Source organism: Microcaecilia unicolor, chromosome 3 (genome assembly GCF_901765095.1).
Source record: "Microcaecilia unicolor chromosome 3, aMicUni1.1, whole genome shotgun sequence".
In the NCBI taxonomy this organism is placed as follows: domain Eukaryota; kingdom Metazoa; phylum Chordata; class Amphibia; order Gymnophiona; family Siphonopidae; genus Microcaecilia; species Microcaecilia unicolor.
This window is the reverse complement of record NC_044033.1, coordinates 123057417-123077781: the sequence shown is the minus strand read 5'-3', so window position 1 is coordinate 123077781 and position 20365 is coordinate 123057417. Positions and strand designations below refer to the sequence as shown.

At 39.6% G+C, this 20365-nt stretch overlaps 1 protein-coding gene across 1 annotated transcript in view; it reads left to right on the top strand.

Annotated features, from left to right (window-relative positions):
• The window catches only part of TASP1 (taspase 1), a 317359-nt gene that overhangs the window by 47120 nt on the left and 249874 nt on the right, over positions 1-20365 (top strand). Inside the window, 3 exon segments of the mRNA XM_030196341.1 lie at positions 281-401; positions 7300-7384; positions 13957-14036. Coding sequence (XP_030052201.1) covers positions 281-401; positions 7300-7384; positions 13957-14036 — 286 coding nt within the window.

Sequence of the window (20365 nt, the reverse complement as noted above, 5' to 3'; positions counted from 1 at the left end):
TCGCTGTCAGGTTGCTGGCCTGAAATTGTGACTTCTATGATTGCTCTGTGAGTCTTAGTAGAAATGTGGGCAGTGTAATGTCACCAGCTTTTTTCCTATATCTAGCTTTCTTCCTATCCTACCTACACTGAGCATGAGCATAACTGTTCCTGAATTAGGTCGGCTAAAAACAGTAAAATATATATACAACATAGTGACTTCTTTTGGGACATATTCTCTAGTGTAATTATGTTCTAATTACTTCTTACTACTTGCGCTGCTGTACTTTTTCTCTTTTTAGGATTCTCCTTTCACAAATGCAGGAATGGGATCCAATCTGAACCTTCTTGGGGAGATAGAGTGTGATGCTAGTATAATGGATGGAAAATCTTTAAGTTTTGGCGCTGTTGGAGCACTGAGTGGTATGTTTTACTGTATGTCGATTCGAAAATACCCTGAACCTAGCCAGTAGGTGTCACTGTTGTGAAGTGACTGACACACACACACACACACACACACACTCTCTCTCACTCACTCACTCACACTCACACACACTCACACACTCTCACTCACACTCTCACACTCACACACTCACACTCACACACTCTTTCTGTAGCCAGGGCTGTAAGAAAAACCTTTATGGTATTCCAGGCTTCTGATTTGAAAAGCAGAAGCCAAGCACTGGAATTGAACTTGGTGACGTTATTGTTTCTGAACCATCTAGCTGGCCAAGGAAGCAGATTTTTCTTTAAATCATGATATGCCCAAAGTAAGTCAACATCTATTCCAGAAATTAAAATATCTTTTTTATTATAATTATCTTATATACATTTCAAAGAAATGTACAAAGGCAAATGCAGGAAAACAGAAAAAGAATTAAACAAGCTCATAAATATGCAACATGTCCATGTTATGAAAAAGCTCTTTAACTCACTGACAAGTGGAAAGAAGGTAAAAAAAGAAAGGAAAAAATCTGAATAAGCAAAAGTCATACATAAGCCAAAATATTTAAACCCTCTATACTTAACCTCATCTGCAGAAATATTTGAAATGGAATAAGAATGCTGTATCTACACTTTCTTTAAGAAAGTTTTCTAAATGAGTAGGGTCCAAAAAAGTATACTTAGAGGCATATTTTCAAAGCACTTAGCCTTCCAAAGTTCCATAGGTTTCTATGGAACTTTGGAAGGCTAAGTGCTTTGAAAATATGCCTCTTATTCTCCTTATGTGACCAGGCAGTTACATGGAAATTGTAAATATAAAAATGCTCCTACAGCCAAAACTTTAGGTTTCATATGAGTAACCCTGGCCACATCAGGAAACATTTATACGACTTGCCCACAAAACAATAAATGTTTCCTTGGAATATATACCCTGAAAAACAACCTGCTTCTATTCTTTAGTTTGAAAGGATACTAACAGCTCTTTTAGGGGCCCTTTTACTAAGGGGTGTCGAAAAATGGCCTGCGCTGGTGTAGGCGTGTGTTTTGGATGCGCACAGGTCCGTTTTTCAGTGCGCCTGGAAAAAGGCCCTTTTGTGGGGGGGGGGGGGGGGGGGAGCAACATGAACGTGCGGCAAAATTAAAACCAGCGCACACCCATTTTTGGCCTGAGACCTTACCGTCACCCATTGCGTTAGTGGTAAGGTCTCACATGCTAACCAGGTGGTAATCTGCGCGTGTAAACTGCCTATTACCGCTGGGTAAGCACCATGTGATAGAAAATAGAAAATATTTTCTACTATGTGTTTTGGACGTGCATCAAAAATGGAATTACCACCTAGGGCACACGGTAGCCGGGCGGTAGTTCTAATTTGACGTGGGTAGGCGCCGAAGCGCCTTAGTAAAAGGGCCCCTTAGTTATCAAATTTTGGGATAATTCTAAAAAATAGACCTAAACTATCAGGGGACGCAATAGAATAAAGGACACCTTCCTCATTAACTACCTTGACACCTCTGGGTAAATAAATAGCATTCAAAACACTCAGAGAATCTGGTTGAGTGAATTGAAAAATATCCTTAAGATACTTGCTTGCCTTGACACATAGTAGTTTTGCCAGTGACAGTAAAAGACTGATTACACCAGTGGTCTTCACCAATTTTTATGTTGGGGCTACTTTAGATCCAAATGACCTGAAGGAGAGCTGTCAAATATCTTCCTTTATGAGGCTGTAATACTGCTGATTAGTGTGTGTCAATGTTGACTGTCCTTACTAGCCTGCTTTCAAACTTTTTCATTGGGGTTATCCTCAAGGAAATGAGTATTTCCAAATGCATTCTCTTCGTCTATTGAAAAACGGCTTGTTCTTCAAGCATGTGGCTCTTTCCACCATCCACTTCTCTATTTCTTCATGAGCTTTCGTAGAGCCAGAAAGTAGAGGGGAAAACCCCCCAGAATGACATGAGCTGCCCCAGAGGTTTCAAGGGAATGCCGTTGATCCATGGACCTTACATTGAAGATCCCCAAATTACACTATTTTTGAGCTGCTTCTGTCAGAATAGGAATAATAACCTAAGAGTCTGTTTTCAGTGGCTGTAGTGACCATATTAATGTAAATGTCAGCGCCAGCATTTAAATTAATACGAATATGCAGCAGAATGTGAATAATGTGAAACACATGACTTGTTCTGTTTAACATATTAATAAATGATATGGAGAAAAGAGCAATGAGTGAGGTAATCACATTTGCAAATGACATAAAATTATTCAAAGTTATTAAAACAGATGTGCATTATGAGGACTAGCAGAACAATTTTTCTTTTCAAACTAGGCGATGAAGCATCGAAATGGCAAAGTAAATTTAAAGTCCCATTTTACATAGTATCTCAGTGTGGGAAAGGGAATATATCTGTTCGACAGTCTTTTTTAGACTACATAAAGACCTGGCAAACACACACATATAATAAACCTGTATGTATATATGGCGCTAATTAACCAGCAAAGCCACAAAAGGTTTTCTAAAATCTAACGCCTATGTTTACTAAGGTGCGCTATAGGTGCGTTAGCGGTTAAATTGTGTTAAACGCTAATGCACCCATAGAAATGTATAGGAGCATTAGTGTTTAACGCACCTTAACTTTAAAGGCACGTTAAAAACGCTAACACACTTTAGTAAACATACCCCTAAATTTGGAGGCAAAAATAGTAATAAAACAGGGGGTAAGGAAAATTACTCCCTTAATTCCACTTTTAAACCCTTGCCTGAAACCAGCACTTTATGACATTTTCACACACCTTGAAGCTTGTGCAAAAGCCGATGGGGAAGTAAAAAAAAAAAAAAAGATATGTATGCGTATTCCCATAGTAAAATGAGCCTATCCAAAACACATGCCCTTGAAATCTCTGTTTTGGCCGCCTACATATGTAAATGTGTATTCCCATAATAAAATGAGAAATACATGTGTACATTTTTAGCCCATCCAAAACACACTTCCTTGAAATCTGGCCGTCTACATATGTAAATGCCACTATTTCCATGTGTAGGTGCTTTTAAAATGATTTAATATGCATAGATTCAGGAAGGGTAATACTCTATGCATATTGGAGGGACATGTGTATTATTAGCTAGGAGAGCAATCCTTTGAAAGAACACATTAAGAGGACCCGCCTGCAAATACTGTTGGGATAGTACACAGAGTAAAACACGAGATATAATTATTGGAGTTTAATATAAAAGTTTATTGTTAATAGTTATGCAACTGTACTGTAATTATACATGTACACATCATAAATATATAAGAAGACAAGAGGGAAGGGATAGGGGAGAAAAGATTGGAAAACATTGATGATAGAAGTTTCAGGTTCATTAACAAGGATAGAATTATTTGTTATCAGATTTATTTTGATTAATATGGACTTGTATACCACGTGAACTCATCAATAAAAATTGTTGAAACATAAAATGATTTAATATGGTTAAGTACAAAATGATGTTGATACTGAAAAAATAATTACAACCATAGGTACAGAATGCTGGGTTTTGAGTTGATTTTTTTTTTTTTGTGTGTGCAAGTAAAAGATCTTTGAGTCATCGTGGATAGTATGTTGGAATTTTCTGCCTAGTGTGCAGCTGCTGCCAAAAAAGCAAATGGAATGTTAGGGATTATTTTAAAAGGGATGAAGAAGAAAACCGAGAATATCATTTTACCTCTGTACAGGTCTCTGGTGTGGTCACATTTTGTTTGTTGTGTGATGTTCTGGTCATCCCATCTCAAAAAAGATATAGTGGAACTGGAAAAGGTTCAGAGAAGGGAACAGGAATGACAAGGTGATAAAACACCTCTGTTATGAAGTAAATCAAAACAGGTTAGGGCTTTTTAGCTTGGAGTAGAGATGACTGAGAAAGGAGTATAAAAGAAGTTTATAAAATATGAGGTAGAGCAGTTAAATAGGGAATGATTTGTTTTAATTTGTGAATGGTTAAATGGAAGACATTGTTTCCAATCTACTGGTTATTAGTTTCAGGCAATCATAGAAAGCACTTTTTTTTTCACACAGCACATGATCAAGTTATGGATCTGCTGCTGGAGAAAGTGATCAAGCAGACTCACAGTGGGACTCAAAAGAGACGACCAAATTTTGGAGGAAAATTCCATTAAAAGATTATTAGCCAGGTAGACTTGGAAAAACTGTTGCTTTTCCTTTGAAATCCTTGGTATGTGAGAACAGTATTTTCACACTGGGACAGATCAAAGGTCCATCAAGCCTAGTATCCTGTTTCCAACAGTGGCCAATCCAGGTCACAAATACTTGGCAAGATCCCAGAAAAGCTCAATACATTTTATGATGTTTATCCCAGAAATAAGCAGTGGATTTTCCCAAGTTAATTTAATAATGGTCTATGAAGTTTTCCTTTAGGAAGCCGTCCAGACCCTTTTTAAACCCCGCTAAGCTAACCGCCTTTACCACATTCTTTGGTAAACAGGACACTCTTAGAGATAGACGATGGGTTCATTGGATATTTGTTCTTGTTCATCATGGATTTTCTTTATGTAATCCAGGTCTAAAATACCTTGAAAAAGAAAAAAAAACAAACATATAAAACCTAGCAATCCTCCTTCAGTTCATAGACCTTTCAATACTAATAATAATTGGGTCAATATTTAAAACCTGCACTCGTAAAACAAAGGCAAAAACATTGCACAAATATCCACACAAACAGCAAAAGCAGATACTGTAGCATGAAAAATATAGTACTCAAATGATGACTTTAACAACATATAAATACATAAATGTAACAGTAAAATGAACATGAAATAAGTAGATTTGGTCGGTTTGTATTTTATGTAAGTTATTGTTATTTTCCACAGAAACATAACATAAGATCATATAAAGCCAAACAAGCATCAAGGTATTCATATGGGAGAGGAAATTCAGTAAAGGTTGTCCAAAGTTAGGCACTGGGATGATGAGTGCTAAATGCGATTTCTATAAAGGCAGTTCTGCGCAGAACTGTTTTTACAGAATACTAGCTCGCTGTGCAATTTTGCGCCTAACTTTAAATGCAAGCAGTTATGCTAGCCAAAGCTTAGTGTAAATGCTCATGCCCAACTGCTGTTGGGTGCGGAAACGCAAGTATTCTATAACCAGGTGCCTAAATCCTGGGAATGCTCCTGACCCACCCATGCCCGTTCCCTGAGTCTGTCCTCTTTGCAGTTGCACATGTTAGGTGCACAGATTATAGAATAGGGCATAAGGGCAGATCTGTATGCAACTACTAATGACTGCCAATTAGCAGTACTAAGATGGAACAAGCCAATCAACCACTTAGGGCTCGATGTCCAAGAGGAGGGAACCAAGTGCTTAATAGGGAGATATACTTCTTGTGCAAACTGAGTGCAAGTGCTTACTCCATTCCCATAAGGTTTTATTGAGACACAGTTTTTTGTATGGCATGGCTGCTAAAATGTAATATTTACAGATTAGCACTTCTTTTTTTTTTGTAAATCTGTTTATTAATGAATGATAAACACTGAACATATCAAATTTGTAATAAATGAAACAAACTAATAATTGATTATCCCCTGTTTAGCCAATTGGTTTACGTGCAGATCTGTGATCTGCACCCAACTTTGAGGGGTAACACTCAAATTTGTCCCAAAAGGATCAGGTGTTCAACATTTTTCAGCTTGTCCCAAGGGTCTTGTTTGGAAGGAAACAGTGCTAAGATGGAACAAGCCAATTAACCATTTAGGGCTCAGTGCACAAGAGGAGGGAGCTAAGTACTCAAGAGGTAGCACCACTCCCAGAAAAGCTGCCACGCCCTCAGAAATGTTACATTTTAGTAGCCATGCAATACAAAAAACTGCGTCTCGACAAAACCTTATGGGAATGGAGCAAGCACTTGCAGTCAGTTTGCAGCAGAAGTATATCTCTCTCTTAAGCACTTGGCTCCCTCCTCTTGGACACTGAGCCCTAAGTGGTTGATTTGGCTTGTTACACCTTAGCATCATTTCCTTCCAAGTAAGACCCTTGGGGAAGGCAAAGGCTAAGAAATGTTCAGCCTCTAATACTTTTGGGACAGATTTGATTATTTACAATACCTTGATGCTTATTTGGCTTTATATGATTTTATATAGTTTGCATATTTTTATATTTTTGTACAAAATAGCAATTTAGATCTGGTTATTTTATACATATTTTATTTATTATGTTTCATGTTCCTTTTATTGTTATATGTATTTGAAGTCATTATTTGACTACTATTTTTACTTTTCACACCACAGTTTCTGCATTTATTGTTTGTGTGCATTTGTGCAATGTGTTTAGCTTGTTCCACCCCAGCATAACTATACACCTACCCGCATAGATGGCAGTGCTCTATAAAAGGCGTTTACATTTAGGCAGCTTGTTATAGAATGAGAGGAATAGTGCTGCTGAAATTTCACAGATATGAAGTTTATACATTTTATTTGGCTGCCACTTCATATATAAACCATTTTGAATATTTGTCTCAATATTTCCTCCTACCATATCTGCTGAACAGCAGATGAGATCTATATTGGCACCATTGGAAGATTGTATAGCTTTTTTATGAGGATCAGTATTTGAGTACAGCACTTAATTCATTGGACTTAAAATTTTGCTCGTGTCTTTCTAGTAATAGTTCAAGACAAGTTGTATTTGGGTACAGTAGGTACTTTCCTGTCCCAAAAGGGCTTAGAATCTAAGTTTGTACCTGAGGCAAAGGAGAAGTTAGTGAGTTGCCCAAAGTCACATGAAGCAGTTTCCCTGGTTCTCAGCCTACTGCTCTAACCACCAGGCTACTGCTCCACTCTGTCTTCTTTTTATTTTGCATGTTGTATTATCTTTTTCTTTTAGGCATCAAGAATCCTGTGTCTGCTGCAAATCGATTGCTGTGTGAAGGGCAGAAAGGAAAACTCTCTGCTGGCAGAATTCCACCTTGGTAATTGTTTAATTCTGCTTTCCTCTTTTGCTTTTTTATAAGTATAATGTCTATAAGTTACCTTGCTGTGTTGAGTGCTGATGCTGGTGATTACACTTTGGGCTTTATGGGAGATGAAATGGGCTTTGTTCCTTGCTCTTAGTATAACTGTGGACAGAAGGTATCGCTGGCTGCAGTGTTAATTTCTCTCTCTCCTTGTTTAAATGGATATTTGTGTCATTACCAATTTTATCTTGGATATTTTGATTGAAAATAATTGACTTGTAAATCTGCCTCAGAGAAGAATGATTCATACCATATTTAAGAAGTTCCTGACCACCATATTTTAAAACCTTGGCATGTACTTGATTTTTTTTCTTTTTGGAAAAATATACTTTGTGTACAAGCTGAACTTTTACATTTTTGTGAATTCTGAGGAAATGGGTGTAATGAGTTATGAAGCCTTTTGTCTATTGGCCACAATAATGTTAAACAACTTAGGATTTAAATTGGAAACTGAAGTCTTATCTTATTTTGGCAAGCCACCATTGAAGGGTTTTGGCCAAATTTTTAAATGTTTAGCAAAACCACTGTACCACATAAACCTACATTATCATCCACATTTATCAAAAGGTGAAGTATGAAAAAGTAAAAAAAAAAAAAAAAAAAAGGGAACATTTAAATGTATTTGATCTCCTGCCTAAAACTAAATCTGTGCCAGTAACTTGCCTTTGGAGCTTATTAAAGTCAAGAGCATGAGGATATTTTGAAAAATGGTCGTTGTGAAAGTGCATGTGCATAGCAAAAAGGACACCATTGCGGTGTTCTGTATGAATAAACATCAGCATTCTCTCTGTATTTTATTAGAAGGTATTATAATGTGCTGGTTAAAATAAAAAAAAATGTGGATTTCAGTATGAATTTTTTTTTTTTTAGTAAATGTTTCCAGAATGCATTCCTACTATTAAGTACAAGAAGCATTATTAAAATAAATTGCAGAAGGTTTGATTTTTACCATTAATATTATATTGGAGAAACTACCTTAAAGGCATATTAGGTCAAGTTAGCCGCTAAGATTGACTGATTTGAGATATGAAGTTGTAAAGTTTATATCTGAGGTGGTGGTATATAATTACCATTTAGGGGGGAAGTTATCAACATGGGCTAAAGGTCCCATTTTATGCAGTGAGACCTAGCTACTAATAACTGGGGTTAACAGTAAAATAATATGCCTTTAACGGAAGCCCACATTGATAACTCGCCCCCTCCCCTCCCAGGACATTCTGCCACATCTTGGTCCTGAAATATCACTAGCAACAGCATATTGACCCTTGACTGTACTGATTTGTGGAGTATCACAAACTACTCACATTTATTATTACTAGGAACAGTTATTTTGGCATCATTTTTAACAATTAAGAAGCACTCCAGAGTTTAACAATAGACATCTTATATAATAAAACTCACCCTCAACATTCTGAAGACACTGACGTCACTTCCGTCACTTCCTTCAAGACAGGTTCGAAGGGTTCGTGGTGGTAAAGCCACCAAAATCGCCAAGCCTTGGGGCCCCGCCCTCGCGTCAAACGTGATGACGTCGAGGGTGGAGCAATGGTGTCACACACTGAGGGCGGAGCAATGGCGTACGGTGCTCAGGAGGTGCAGAGCAATGGCGTCGGAACGATGAAGGGGTAGGGAGGGAGTGTGAAGGGGGGGGTGTTGGGGAGGAAAACCTTGCTAGCGCCCATTTCATTTGCTCCAGAAATGGGCGTCTTTTTTACTAGTATTATATAAGCCTTAGCTCTGAATGGAGAAGTACACATGTGAGCATAGTTTTGCATACTTCATGAGCAATAACATATTTTTGGAAAGTCATGTTCAGGGTGCATAGGATCAGATGGCAAGGGTTTTAACCGCTTCTCCCGCCTGCCCCCCTCCCCAATTGTAAAGGTTGTCAGTCTTAGTGAAAAAACTGAGAAGGGACAGTCTTGTGTTTCAGGCTTTCGTTGATATTAGTCAAAAGGTGGTGCTGTTGCTAATGAACGTTGCACACTTTTTTTCATGCATTGCCTCTCCATTCTCTGTGGAGGGAAATATTGTTTAACATAGGACATGCTTTTTTTTTTCATGGCTGCTTTACCATTAAAGCTTATCTGATTATATTTACATGTGTTACCCTACTAAAGGGTAATAGAGAGGAAATCTGAAGTGCAGTGGACAAAGAACAGCAAAAAACAGCACAGTGGGCCTCAAGAAAGGGTGGCAAAATGCCTGCATCAGGAGTCTATAGATAAAACACATTAAAAAAAAAACAACTAAATTATTAATGTACTAAAAATAAACTTAAAAAATAAGCAATACATGACTAGCTTATGAACAATAAATAATGAAATAATGGAATTAATGATATTTGTACATCAGTGTACACTATTGGGCTCCATTTTCGAAAGAGAAAAATGTCTAAAAAGTGGCAAAGCAGCATTTGAATGTTGGCTTATCAAGCTTATCTTATAGGGATACCAGTTTATTTGCATATACTTCTGTCCTATTATCCTTCTCAAATGTTTAAGATCTGTACAACAAAATTTACAGATTGTGCCTCATCGTAAAAAACTTTGGTTGGATACATCACGACACTGTGTTTAGCTGTATTGCTCCTACACTGTGAAACTTCTGCTTGGACTTCATTTAGATTCATCATATAAGAGTTTTAAAATAGGAGTTAAAACTTGGCTTTTTAGACAAGTTTTTTTTTAACTTCGTTGAGTAAATTTTTAAATTGCTCCTCTTCTTTTTCTGATTTTTGTCTAAGGATAATTTATTGTTGTAGAAATTAAATTTCTGCCTTCTGTGTTTGTTTATATATATATTTTGTATTTTGTTTGTCTTCCATTAAGGCTGTATTGTACTTTGTAAAACACCTTGAAGATGTAAAGGTGGTATAGCAAATATCTGAAAAAAAAAATAAATTAATATTTTTCTTTCTCTTAATTGGATTGTATATTTTGTTGTTTCTATATGTATGTATGTATTTTGCTATTTTTTTTAACAAGCTTTTGTACATTGCAGCTAATGTAAACTGCCATGATGTTTTTATCAACGGTGGTCTGGCAAATCAATGAATATTACGTTGCTGTGCTGATTTTCAGAATTCTGTGCAGGTTTTGCTTTTTGGAGTCAATTCTATAAGGAGCTACCTAATTTTATTTGGCAAGAACATGCATAAGTGGCCAATTATACACTTTAATGAGTTCTTATAGAATGTTGACTATGATTTCATGGAACATACTTTGCCAGTGGGCGGAGTTTGGGCAGAGGACGCAGGTACATAAAAATATAGAGTTGCCCTACTGAGTCAGACCAAGGGCCCATCTAGCCCAGCATCCTATTTCCAAGAGTGGCCAATCAAGGCCATAAGTATCTGGCAGAGTCTGATAAAGTAGCAAGATTCCATTTTACGTAACCTCAGGGGTAAGCAGTAGCTTTCCACAGATTTACCTTAAAGGTTTATAAACTTTCCTCCAGGAATTTGTCAAAATGGTTTTTTTTTTTTTTAAAACTCAACTACTGTACATTAATTGCTTTTACTATTTGCTCTGACAATGAGTTCCAGAGTTTTAACTGTATGCTGAGTGAAAGCCTATTTTCTGTTATCAGTTTTAAAAGTTCTATTATGTAACTTCATGGAATATCGCCTAGTCTTTGTACTTGTTGAAAGAGTAAACGGTTGATTTATGTTTACCTGATTTACCCCATTCAGGATTTTATAGACCTCTATCGTATCTCCTCAGCCATCTCTTCTCCAGTCTAAAGAGCCATAACCTCTTTATCCGTTCCTTATGTGATAATCTTCCATCCCCTTAATCTTTTTGGTCGCCCTTCTTTGTACCTATTCTAGTTCCACTACATCTCTTTTTAGATATGGTGACCAGAATTGCACACAATACTAAGGTGTGTACTCTCACCTTAGAGCAATACAGAAGCATTATATTTTTCGTTTTATTCTCTATTCCTTTCCCATAGGCGCCCAGTATAAGAGGCTTGGGGAGGCTAAGCCTCCCCAGCCAGTCCGCCCTTTTACTAAAACACGTTAAGCTTCTACCAACCACCACAGCTCCAATGAATAACCCTCACAGTCACGATGTTCAAAGCTGCTTCCTTGGACACAAAACAGCTACCTCCTACAGGAAATGACTTCTTGACTGACAGACGCGGGCTCACTCGTCCCCCCCACCTCTTCCAGCAGGAATGCTAACAGGTCTTTAGCAAAGAGGTTGGTCTTTAGCGCGCACTCCTGCCTCAAAAGCTGGCCGTGGAGGAAATAAGCATGTACTGCGCATGCTTGCTCAGTCGGCCGGCCGGGTATTGCTTGGGCAGGAACTTACTGCGTTCCTCTTTCCTTGCCGGCGTGTCTTTCTCTGGGTCGGTGGAGTGGTACTGGGTCCCATTATGGCTCCGAAAGGCAGCAACAAGCAGCAGTCCGAGGAGGATCTGCTACTTCAGGACTTCAGCAGGAACTTGTCTGCCAAGTCGTCGGCTCTGTTCTTTGGAAACGCCTTCATCGTGTCTGCCATCCCCATCTGTAAGTGTCTCTACCTGCATGGGGGCCTTGGCCTTGCTGATGTGGCTTGTTTAAACAGTTGGATTCACCTGGTCTGCACCACGTCTTAAGTCAGCTGCTAGGTGCTGGCCAAAGCTGAATGTCAGTCTGCAGTGAAGAAGGGTGGGAAGGGATTCTGGTTGTAGCTAGATTGATTCACAGAAAGGACTTTCCTTTGAGATGACTCCAAAACCTAACCTAAAGCCCATAGTAGGTGCCCCCAGGAGTTGGATAATGATCAGAAGCAACTGAAGTTTAATACTGAGCTTCTCTTGTTTGGCCTGTGTGTCTGTCCTAATTAGATTGTAAGCTCTGTCGAGCAGGGACTGTCTCTTCATGTTCAAGTGTACAGCGCTGCGTACGTCTAGTAGTGCTATAGAAATGATAAGTAGTAGTAGTAGCTCAGACCTCTGTGAGCAGTGCACGAGGGTTCCAGTATCGAGTCCTGCATCTGCTGGGCTCAGGGCTTGCGTCGGTTCTGAGTGTGTTTTTGCACAAATTTGTGCATAGTGTTTTGCAGTTGAGCGATTGTGGTTAGTATATGCCTTGAGCAACCACTTTATTCTTTGACATATGATACATAGCTAATATCTAAATTTAATAAAAGGTATTTATTTTTCTGTGTGTTATCAGACAATTATGGATTTAAGCTCCACCCCTGGCCCCACCCCAGCCCCGCCCCTTTAGCCTCCCCAAACAGTTGGGCCACCGACCGCCTATGTCCTTTCCTATTCCTAACATTCTGTTTGCCTTTTTGACCACTGCCGCACACTGAGCAGAAGATTTCACAGTGACACCTAAATCCTTTTTCACAGTGGTGACTCCTAATGTGGAACCTAGCATTGTATAGCTATGATTTGGGAGGTTCTTATTAATGTGCATCACTTTGTATTTATTCATATTAAATTCCATCAACCATTTGGATACCTGGTCTTGCCGCCTCTCAAGGTCATCCTACAATTTCTCACAGTTTGCATGTAATTTAACAGCTTCAAATATGTTAGTTTATTGAACTTAATATACCACCTTTTAAAGAATAATCAAGGTTGTTTATGAAGAAATACAGAAAAAAAGAAATTAAAAACATTAAAACAAAACATAACACTACATCGATCCCTGCTTCTATGACTTCTGATTTCTAATATAATAATTTGCTCCTGCAACGTTCCAATGTCTCTGCCTGCGTTCGTAACCATCTCCTGACGTCACTCTCCTCCAACGTTCTCCATCTCTCCCTCCCTCCCAGTTCCAGGGTCTCCCCTCCCTCCCTCCCTCCGAGTTCCAGGGTCGTCGTCCCTCCCTTCCTCCCTCCTTCCCTTCCAGTTCCAGGCCCCCTCCCTCCGAATTTTAAAAGTCATCTTGACTTACCACGTCGGGGTTACGGCGGCCGGCAGCAACGGTAAAAAGCGTTCAGCCTCGGCCCTTCTCTCTCTCTCAGCTCTGGTCCTGCCCTTGCGGAAACAGGAAATGAGGATGGGACCAGAGCTGAGAGAGACAGAAGGGCCGAGCTTACACGCTTTAAAAACATAATTGCCATTAGAGGACAACCTTGCTAGCGCCCGTTTCATTTCTTTCAGAAACGGGCCTTTTTTACTAGTATGTGCAGAAGACAATATTCATTCCTCACCAATCCAGTATTGTGAAAGGGGAGAATCCTTTTCTGCATTGAGTACAGACAAGTGCTTACTGCTTTGATCAAGCATGCGTTTAACCTCTTTACTGCCCGATCATGTTACTATGCACTTAACCCCTTTACAAATGGTTGTTAAAGCATGAAGTGTTATGCTGGTATGCATCACATTGTGGAACACTTTGAAAATTGTTGCACCCTAAATCATGAGATAATTTTTTTTAAATTTAGGAATAGACAAGTTAGGGAAGTCTTGCAAAAAGTCTTGTTTATTTAGGGTTAGATAAAAAGAGCAAATTTAGTGGAGTTGGAGAATCCAATTGTCTAAACATTTTAAAATAATACTGTTATTATGAAACTTAGCTTTCTAGTTGGAGACGGTGCTTACAGATGGGCTGTGGATCATGGAATATCCCCGTGTACTCCAGACATCATGGCTACAAGTGAGTACTTTGCGAATAGTTATAAGATTTGTGTTTACTGTGTATTTACTTTTGTCATTAAAGTGTATCATCCTTATAAATCTATATATGTATCACTTCACTAGCGGTTTTATGTAGCGTGCTAAAAGCCCTCATACTTGCCAATTTCACTCAGTTTAAGTTGCCAATTAATTTGCAATCTGTTTAAAACAGATAGAGGGCCAGATGCACTAAACCTTTTTCCGACGACGGTAGCAGCTAACGAAAACGGAATGCAGATGAGCAAATTGTGTAGAAACCCTATTGTAATGAGATGCACTAACCTTTTCCGATTGCCTTAACGCTGGAAAATCTAACGAGAAGTTTGTACCTCTTGTTGGGGCTCCACGGGATTCAAAAACTGCAACAAAAGTAAATAGCGCACCGCTTTAAAAAAAACATCTATTTTGGCCGTCATTCCCCCCTTGCAATAATAAAAACGTATTTTTTGGCAGTGCTTCACTCAGCTGAGAGACCAGGAAGTCTCTGAGCCAATCACAGTCTCTCAGCTGAGTGAAGCACTGCCAAAAAAGATGTTTTTATCATTGCGGGGGGAATGATGGCCAAAATGGATGTTTTTTTTGGATGGGCAGCCTCAACTGCATGTCCTGTGGATCGAGCCGCTTCGTAGGGGGTGAACAGCGCGGCGTCTTCGGGGGGAGGGGGGGGGGAATGAGGGCCAAAATGGACATTTTTGTTTTTCAGGCGGCACAGGGAGGCGTATTTGGCATGCGCAGAGCAGCCAGCATATAACGACTGTTTAACAATGGAATAGAGAATGCAAGTGAGCTACAACGAGCAGCTCATTTGCATTCCCTTTCCTTAATGTATGCCCATTCCTTACCGATTCGCTAAGGGAAGGGCTCTAACGATTGTTTAGTGCATCTGGCTCAAAGAGGCTTAAGATTTAAAACAGAGATAGTCCAAGCTGATGTATGTTTAAAAAGCTCTGCAATATACCTGTTTTTACCCTGTAAACCACCCAGATCTGAAAGTTAGCATGGACGGTATAGTAAGTGCAAATAAACTATAAACTACAAATAATAGGTGACTTTCTTTGGCGTCTGTATTGTAGTGAACAGCATATATAATTTATCAGCTCCAGATTGACAGGCAGGTGGCATCTCAAAGACTAACTCATTTCTTGAGTCATGAGGTTTTAAGGACCAGAGTCCACTTCTTCAGCTTCTGCACCATAGGGATCCTTGATGAGAGTAACCTCTTCACTAAGATAGTGGAATTTTTTCCTACTTTCTCCAACCTTCCCAATAATCACTCATTATAAAGTACTGCATCCTCTGAAATGAAACCTTAACATTTACAGGGGAAGTATAAAAAAAAGTAGCTCCTGGAACTATAACTCAAGTCTTTACTTCCGAAAAGGCCTTCTTTAACATCTGAGTATTCTGGAAAAACACGTATGGGCTTCCCGCAAAAATGCATAGGTTTTTCTTCCTGAAATAAGCCTTTAAAACTGCAGACTTACCGCCTTCATGAAAAGTAACCAGAAGGGTGGTCCTAGCTGAGATGTTATCTGTTGAGTCGTCTAGGAAAGCGGTTAACTCCACACTTTCCAAAGGACCCGCACTAGCCTGATCTCCCCCCGGTCCACTCTTCCATAATATTTATTTTTAAGAAAAGCTTTGAGAGTGTGGGAACTGTTATATGGATAAGGGCTATGCCTGTGTGAAATCTCATTTTTAAATCTGTTATAGTGTATATTTCAGTAAGGTTTGCAAAATTTGAAAATACATTCTATTTTGCCTCATTCAATGCAATTTATCTAAAACCACATTTTGCAAGGGGGGGGGGGGGGGGTGGCGGCGCTGTTGAGCCGTGCATCGAGATGATGGCTTGAATCTTCTGCTCCTTTTTTATACAGCTTTTTTTATTTTAAAAGTGTACTGCTCTTATCTTTAAACCTTCCTATGATATCAGTGACAAAATCGGGGCAAATCATAGACGTTGAACCTGATTCCTGTGGGCACGAAGCGCATAAAACGTGATCCCCCATCTCTGGACAAAATGGCTGCTGGGAAATCTCCTCCTTAATCTTTGGACCTGCTTGTTGAAGAACTACGTGCTCTGCGTGTTCTCACCTCAAAAGTATGCAGTTACGTGTGAATTAAAAACTGATTTGCAAAATCTCACCAACTCTTTATCAGCCTTCCAGGGTTGGGTCGAAAAAGAGCTGACCAGACGGATCTCCATATGGCACAAAACCATGAGCAGACACTAAAGCAGATCCGAAAATTAGAGCAAGAGATTGAAGACCTTTCTAATCAACGAAGGTGTTGAGGGGTCTGACATGGTTTGTTTTCTACAAGATTGTCTTCTGGAGATATTACGCATCTCTACTGATCTTCCCTTTTCAATTTGAGAGAGCACATCACACTCCTACGAAAAAGAAGGTAGGCCTTCCTCATCCAAGACCAGCTGTAGCTAAGCTACTAAGATTTCCACAGGTTCTGCAAATTTTGACTGCAGCAGTACTCTTACTAACTTACAATTCAAAGGGAAAAGAATTCTGATTGTTCCAATTTCGAAAACAATGGCAAGGAAATGCAAATCTTTTTTAGAAATGCATGTGAGCCTTAAATCTGTGGGTGCTAAATATGTGCTTCAGTACCCTGCCCGCTTGACATTCACTATGAGGCATATTTTCAAAGCACTTTGGAAGGCTAAGTTCCATAGGTTTCTATGGAACTTTGGGAGGCTAAGTGCTTTGAAAATATGCCTCTCTGTGTTTAAACGATTTTTATTAGTACTGCAGCAGCATAAACAATGTCATACATGCCTCTGCATATAACATACATCAAACCGCGATGTAACTATACAACAAGTTGCTAACTAACATACAACATTGTAGAATTTTATATTTCAACATTTTTATTATTTTCCATCGGTTGTACCTATCCTCCCCCCCCCCCCCGACCTGGATAGCCTGTGGAGTTCACCCTTCATTTAAAAGTAAACTGTGACCTCTGTGGCTTAGGCTTCGCAAATAAGGGCCCCAAATAGCCAAAAATGTGACTCTCTTTTTCTTTGAGAACCTGGATTCTCCAGCCTCCCAGGATACCAGCTGATGTAACTGGTTTCTCCAATGGCAGTATGCTGGAGGATCCTTGACCGTCCAATATTGTAAGATGCATTTCCTGGCCAATAAACTCATCTTACGAAGCAGTAAAGTTTCAAATTGATTCTGCCCTCTAAATGACCCCGGGGTATCTAAGAGCAGTTGTTCAGCTGTCCCCAGAATCCGAAGCCCCAGCCACTCTTCCCAAAAGCCTCAGACCTGGGTCCAAAACCTTTTCAAGGTTGGGCAGCTCCAAAACATATGCAGCATTGTACCAGGGTTCTTTCCATGTTTGAGACAATCTGGATTGCGATCCCCTCCCATATGTGCTAATTGAGCTATAGTTACATATTCCCTGTGAATACAGCGATAGGCACATTCTCTCAAGCGAGCATCTGATACTAACAGGGGTATACATGCTATTGATTTAGTGATATCCCATGATGTTACTGCGAATCCCAATTCCTTTTCCAAGCCCTTTTCAACAGACTATAATCCCTGGGGGGCCACCATCCTGATAGTGTCTTATGGAGCAAGGATATTGTGAGTTCGCCCTCACCTACAGAGTAAAAGAAATCCCGTACTTTATCCCCCAGCTGAGTTCTCAGAGGGTCTCCTGGTAGAGAATTGACATAGTGTCGCACTTGCCTTATAGCAAATCTAGTACCCCAGGAGTCACCTACCTTTCCCATTAATTCCTGTTCCGTGAGGGGCTGCCCATCTCCACCCGCCAGATGTGCCAGACTGGAAATATCCCGTTTTGCCCATTCAACAAAATATCGGCTCGACAAGCCTGGTAAAAATTCACAATTCCCACATACTGTTAACAGGTCCGTTACTGCTAGGTCCCCCCCCTAGCTGCCGTATAAGCACTCCCCACACCTCTCGGAGCAGACGCAACAGCACACTTTTGCCTAGTCCTTCCAGTAGATCACATGTTTTGTGATGTAAAAGCGAGAAAAATTGATAAGGTTCCCAAAATGCCGCCTCCAGCACTGTAGGGGTGTACCGCTGTGTACCCAAGCACCAATCTCCTAAGTAACGCAATTGGCATGCCCGATTGTATAGTTCTAGATCTGGTATACCCACCCCTCCCTGGCTCCAGCTGCCCATTAAGCGTGAGAAGCGGATCCTAGGCTTCTTGCCCCTCCAGCAAAACTTTGATGCTAATTTGTAAAAATACTGCAAGTCTTTCCGTTGTAGCCAAATCGGAATGGTCTGCAGCACATAGAGCCACTTGGGGAATAACACCATTTTAATCACGTAGTCCGCAGTTGTTCATATCAGGAAAATTTCCCCACTCGGTTACTGGACTACACCAGTTTTATGTAATCTTTATGAAAAGATACGCTGATATGGTACAGAAATCTGAACAAAATTCGGTTTCATCAGCACAGTAGTTTTCTTTGAAACACTGCTTTTAGTGTTCAGTTTTATTAGATATATGGCTTTCAGTGTTCAGTTTACGCTGTACGATTACGGATTACACTGCAAAGTGTTTATAGCATTCACCTCAAGACACCAGGCGCTTTATCAAGTAGGTATTTGCTTATATGCATCCATGAAAGGCACAGAATGGTGCTCCCCACCAGCGTAGTTGCAGTATGATGGATTTCATTTTAGTAGTACACTTTGAATCGTGTGGTCTGATTTCATCAGCATAGCAGTTTGATTAGCAAACAGGCTTGGTGAATAGTACACTCAGTCCATTGTACATAATCACTTAGCAAACGCATGCTATGGCACATGCGTCTCAGCAAACATACACGCCACTGTACATGCATCTCAAACAAATACACATTCCACAGTACATGCGTCTCAGCAAACACACAAGCCACGGTACATGCACCATAGAGGCACTCTGCATTCTGCTAGGGCATGTCCACTGGATGAAGAGGACCCTAGAGACACTAGAGGTTAAGCTATCATCCTGCGACACTTTCCAGAGTATGGTAGTTATTAATGGATTGCGCTTCTTTTTTTTTTTTTTTTAATTATTTTATTTATTCATTTTATATTACATTTATGTCCAATACATAAATGGGAAAGAGAAGAGAAAATATCAATTAAAACAAACATTAAGGAAAAATATCATCTTTATTAGTCCACATTATTATCCACAATTGGGGGATCCAAGATCAGGAAAACTATCTCAAAGAAAATAAGAAAAACACGGAATGGTTAATCTTACAATTCATATTTTCTGAGGGAGGAAGGTTAATCGGTAATTGCAGCCGGTACAGTGGTAACTTAAAGGAAGTTGCTGCAGAGGGTTCTTCATCTGTTCTTTTAACTCTACAAACTCTTATAATTTCCTGGGTTCAACAAATAAGTAATCAGGAAATAAAACACTTACAAGGGAATCGCTCTAGGAAGGTCCCACCTAGGGCAATGATTCTTGGCTTAAAAGCCAAGAGTTCACACCTCCTAGTCTGCGATTCCCTTGATATGTCAGGAAATATATTTATCTTTGAACCCAAAAAAACTATCAGCCATATGTCGGAAATACAATTCCAAAACATTGTTCCTATCTAAATCAAAGGCAAAAGTCACTAATAATATAACTCTATATACAGGGTATTTTAGGAAAATTTATCTTTCTCAAGTTATTTTTCCTTAATTGGTTCTCCAGAAGTTCCGATTGTTTACAAGAAACATAATTGTCCTTCATTACCAGATTAACTGATTTTCGTAGAGAAACCATTTCCGAAATTAAAGTCTTTATTTTTTTTATCTTGGACTTCCATTTTGTTAGATAAGTATTGATATAATCACATATTTATTCCAAAAAATTTTTGACATCTGAATAAGAGAGTTATTCACACTCTGCAGCACTTCCCATAGTGCGTCCATTGTGACATTGTTTGGCTTCACCAGGTCCAATTTCTCCACAGAAACTGCTCCAGATATCTTCGGGGGGGAAGAGCTCATTCTCCAATCCCCCAGTTGGTTTATTATCCGGAGTCAATGCTGCGCCAGGACCGCCTCGGATCGCGTGAAAATCCTAACCCACTTCGGGCATTTCCACTGTCGACCTCCATAGCGAAGCGTTACTGTTTCCGGGTCTTGGAGAGGTCATGCCAACTGGGGGACTCAAAGTCACTCCCTCTCCACTGAGATTCGGCAATAAAGCCTTGCTGTTCCCCGAAGCAGGAACCGATATCCCCGACGTTATGACCCCGAATCTCTCCAAAGTAGACTGAGAAGTGGTGGGAACGCCAGCCGTGTGCGAAGA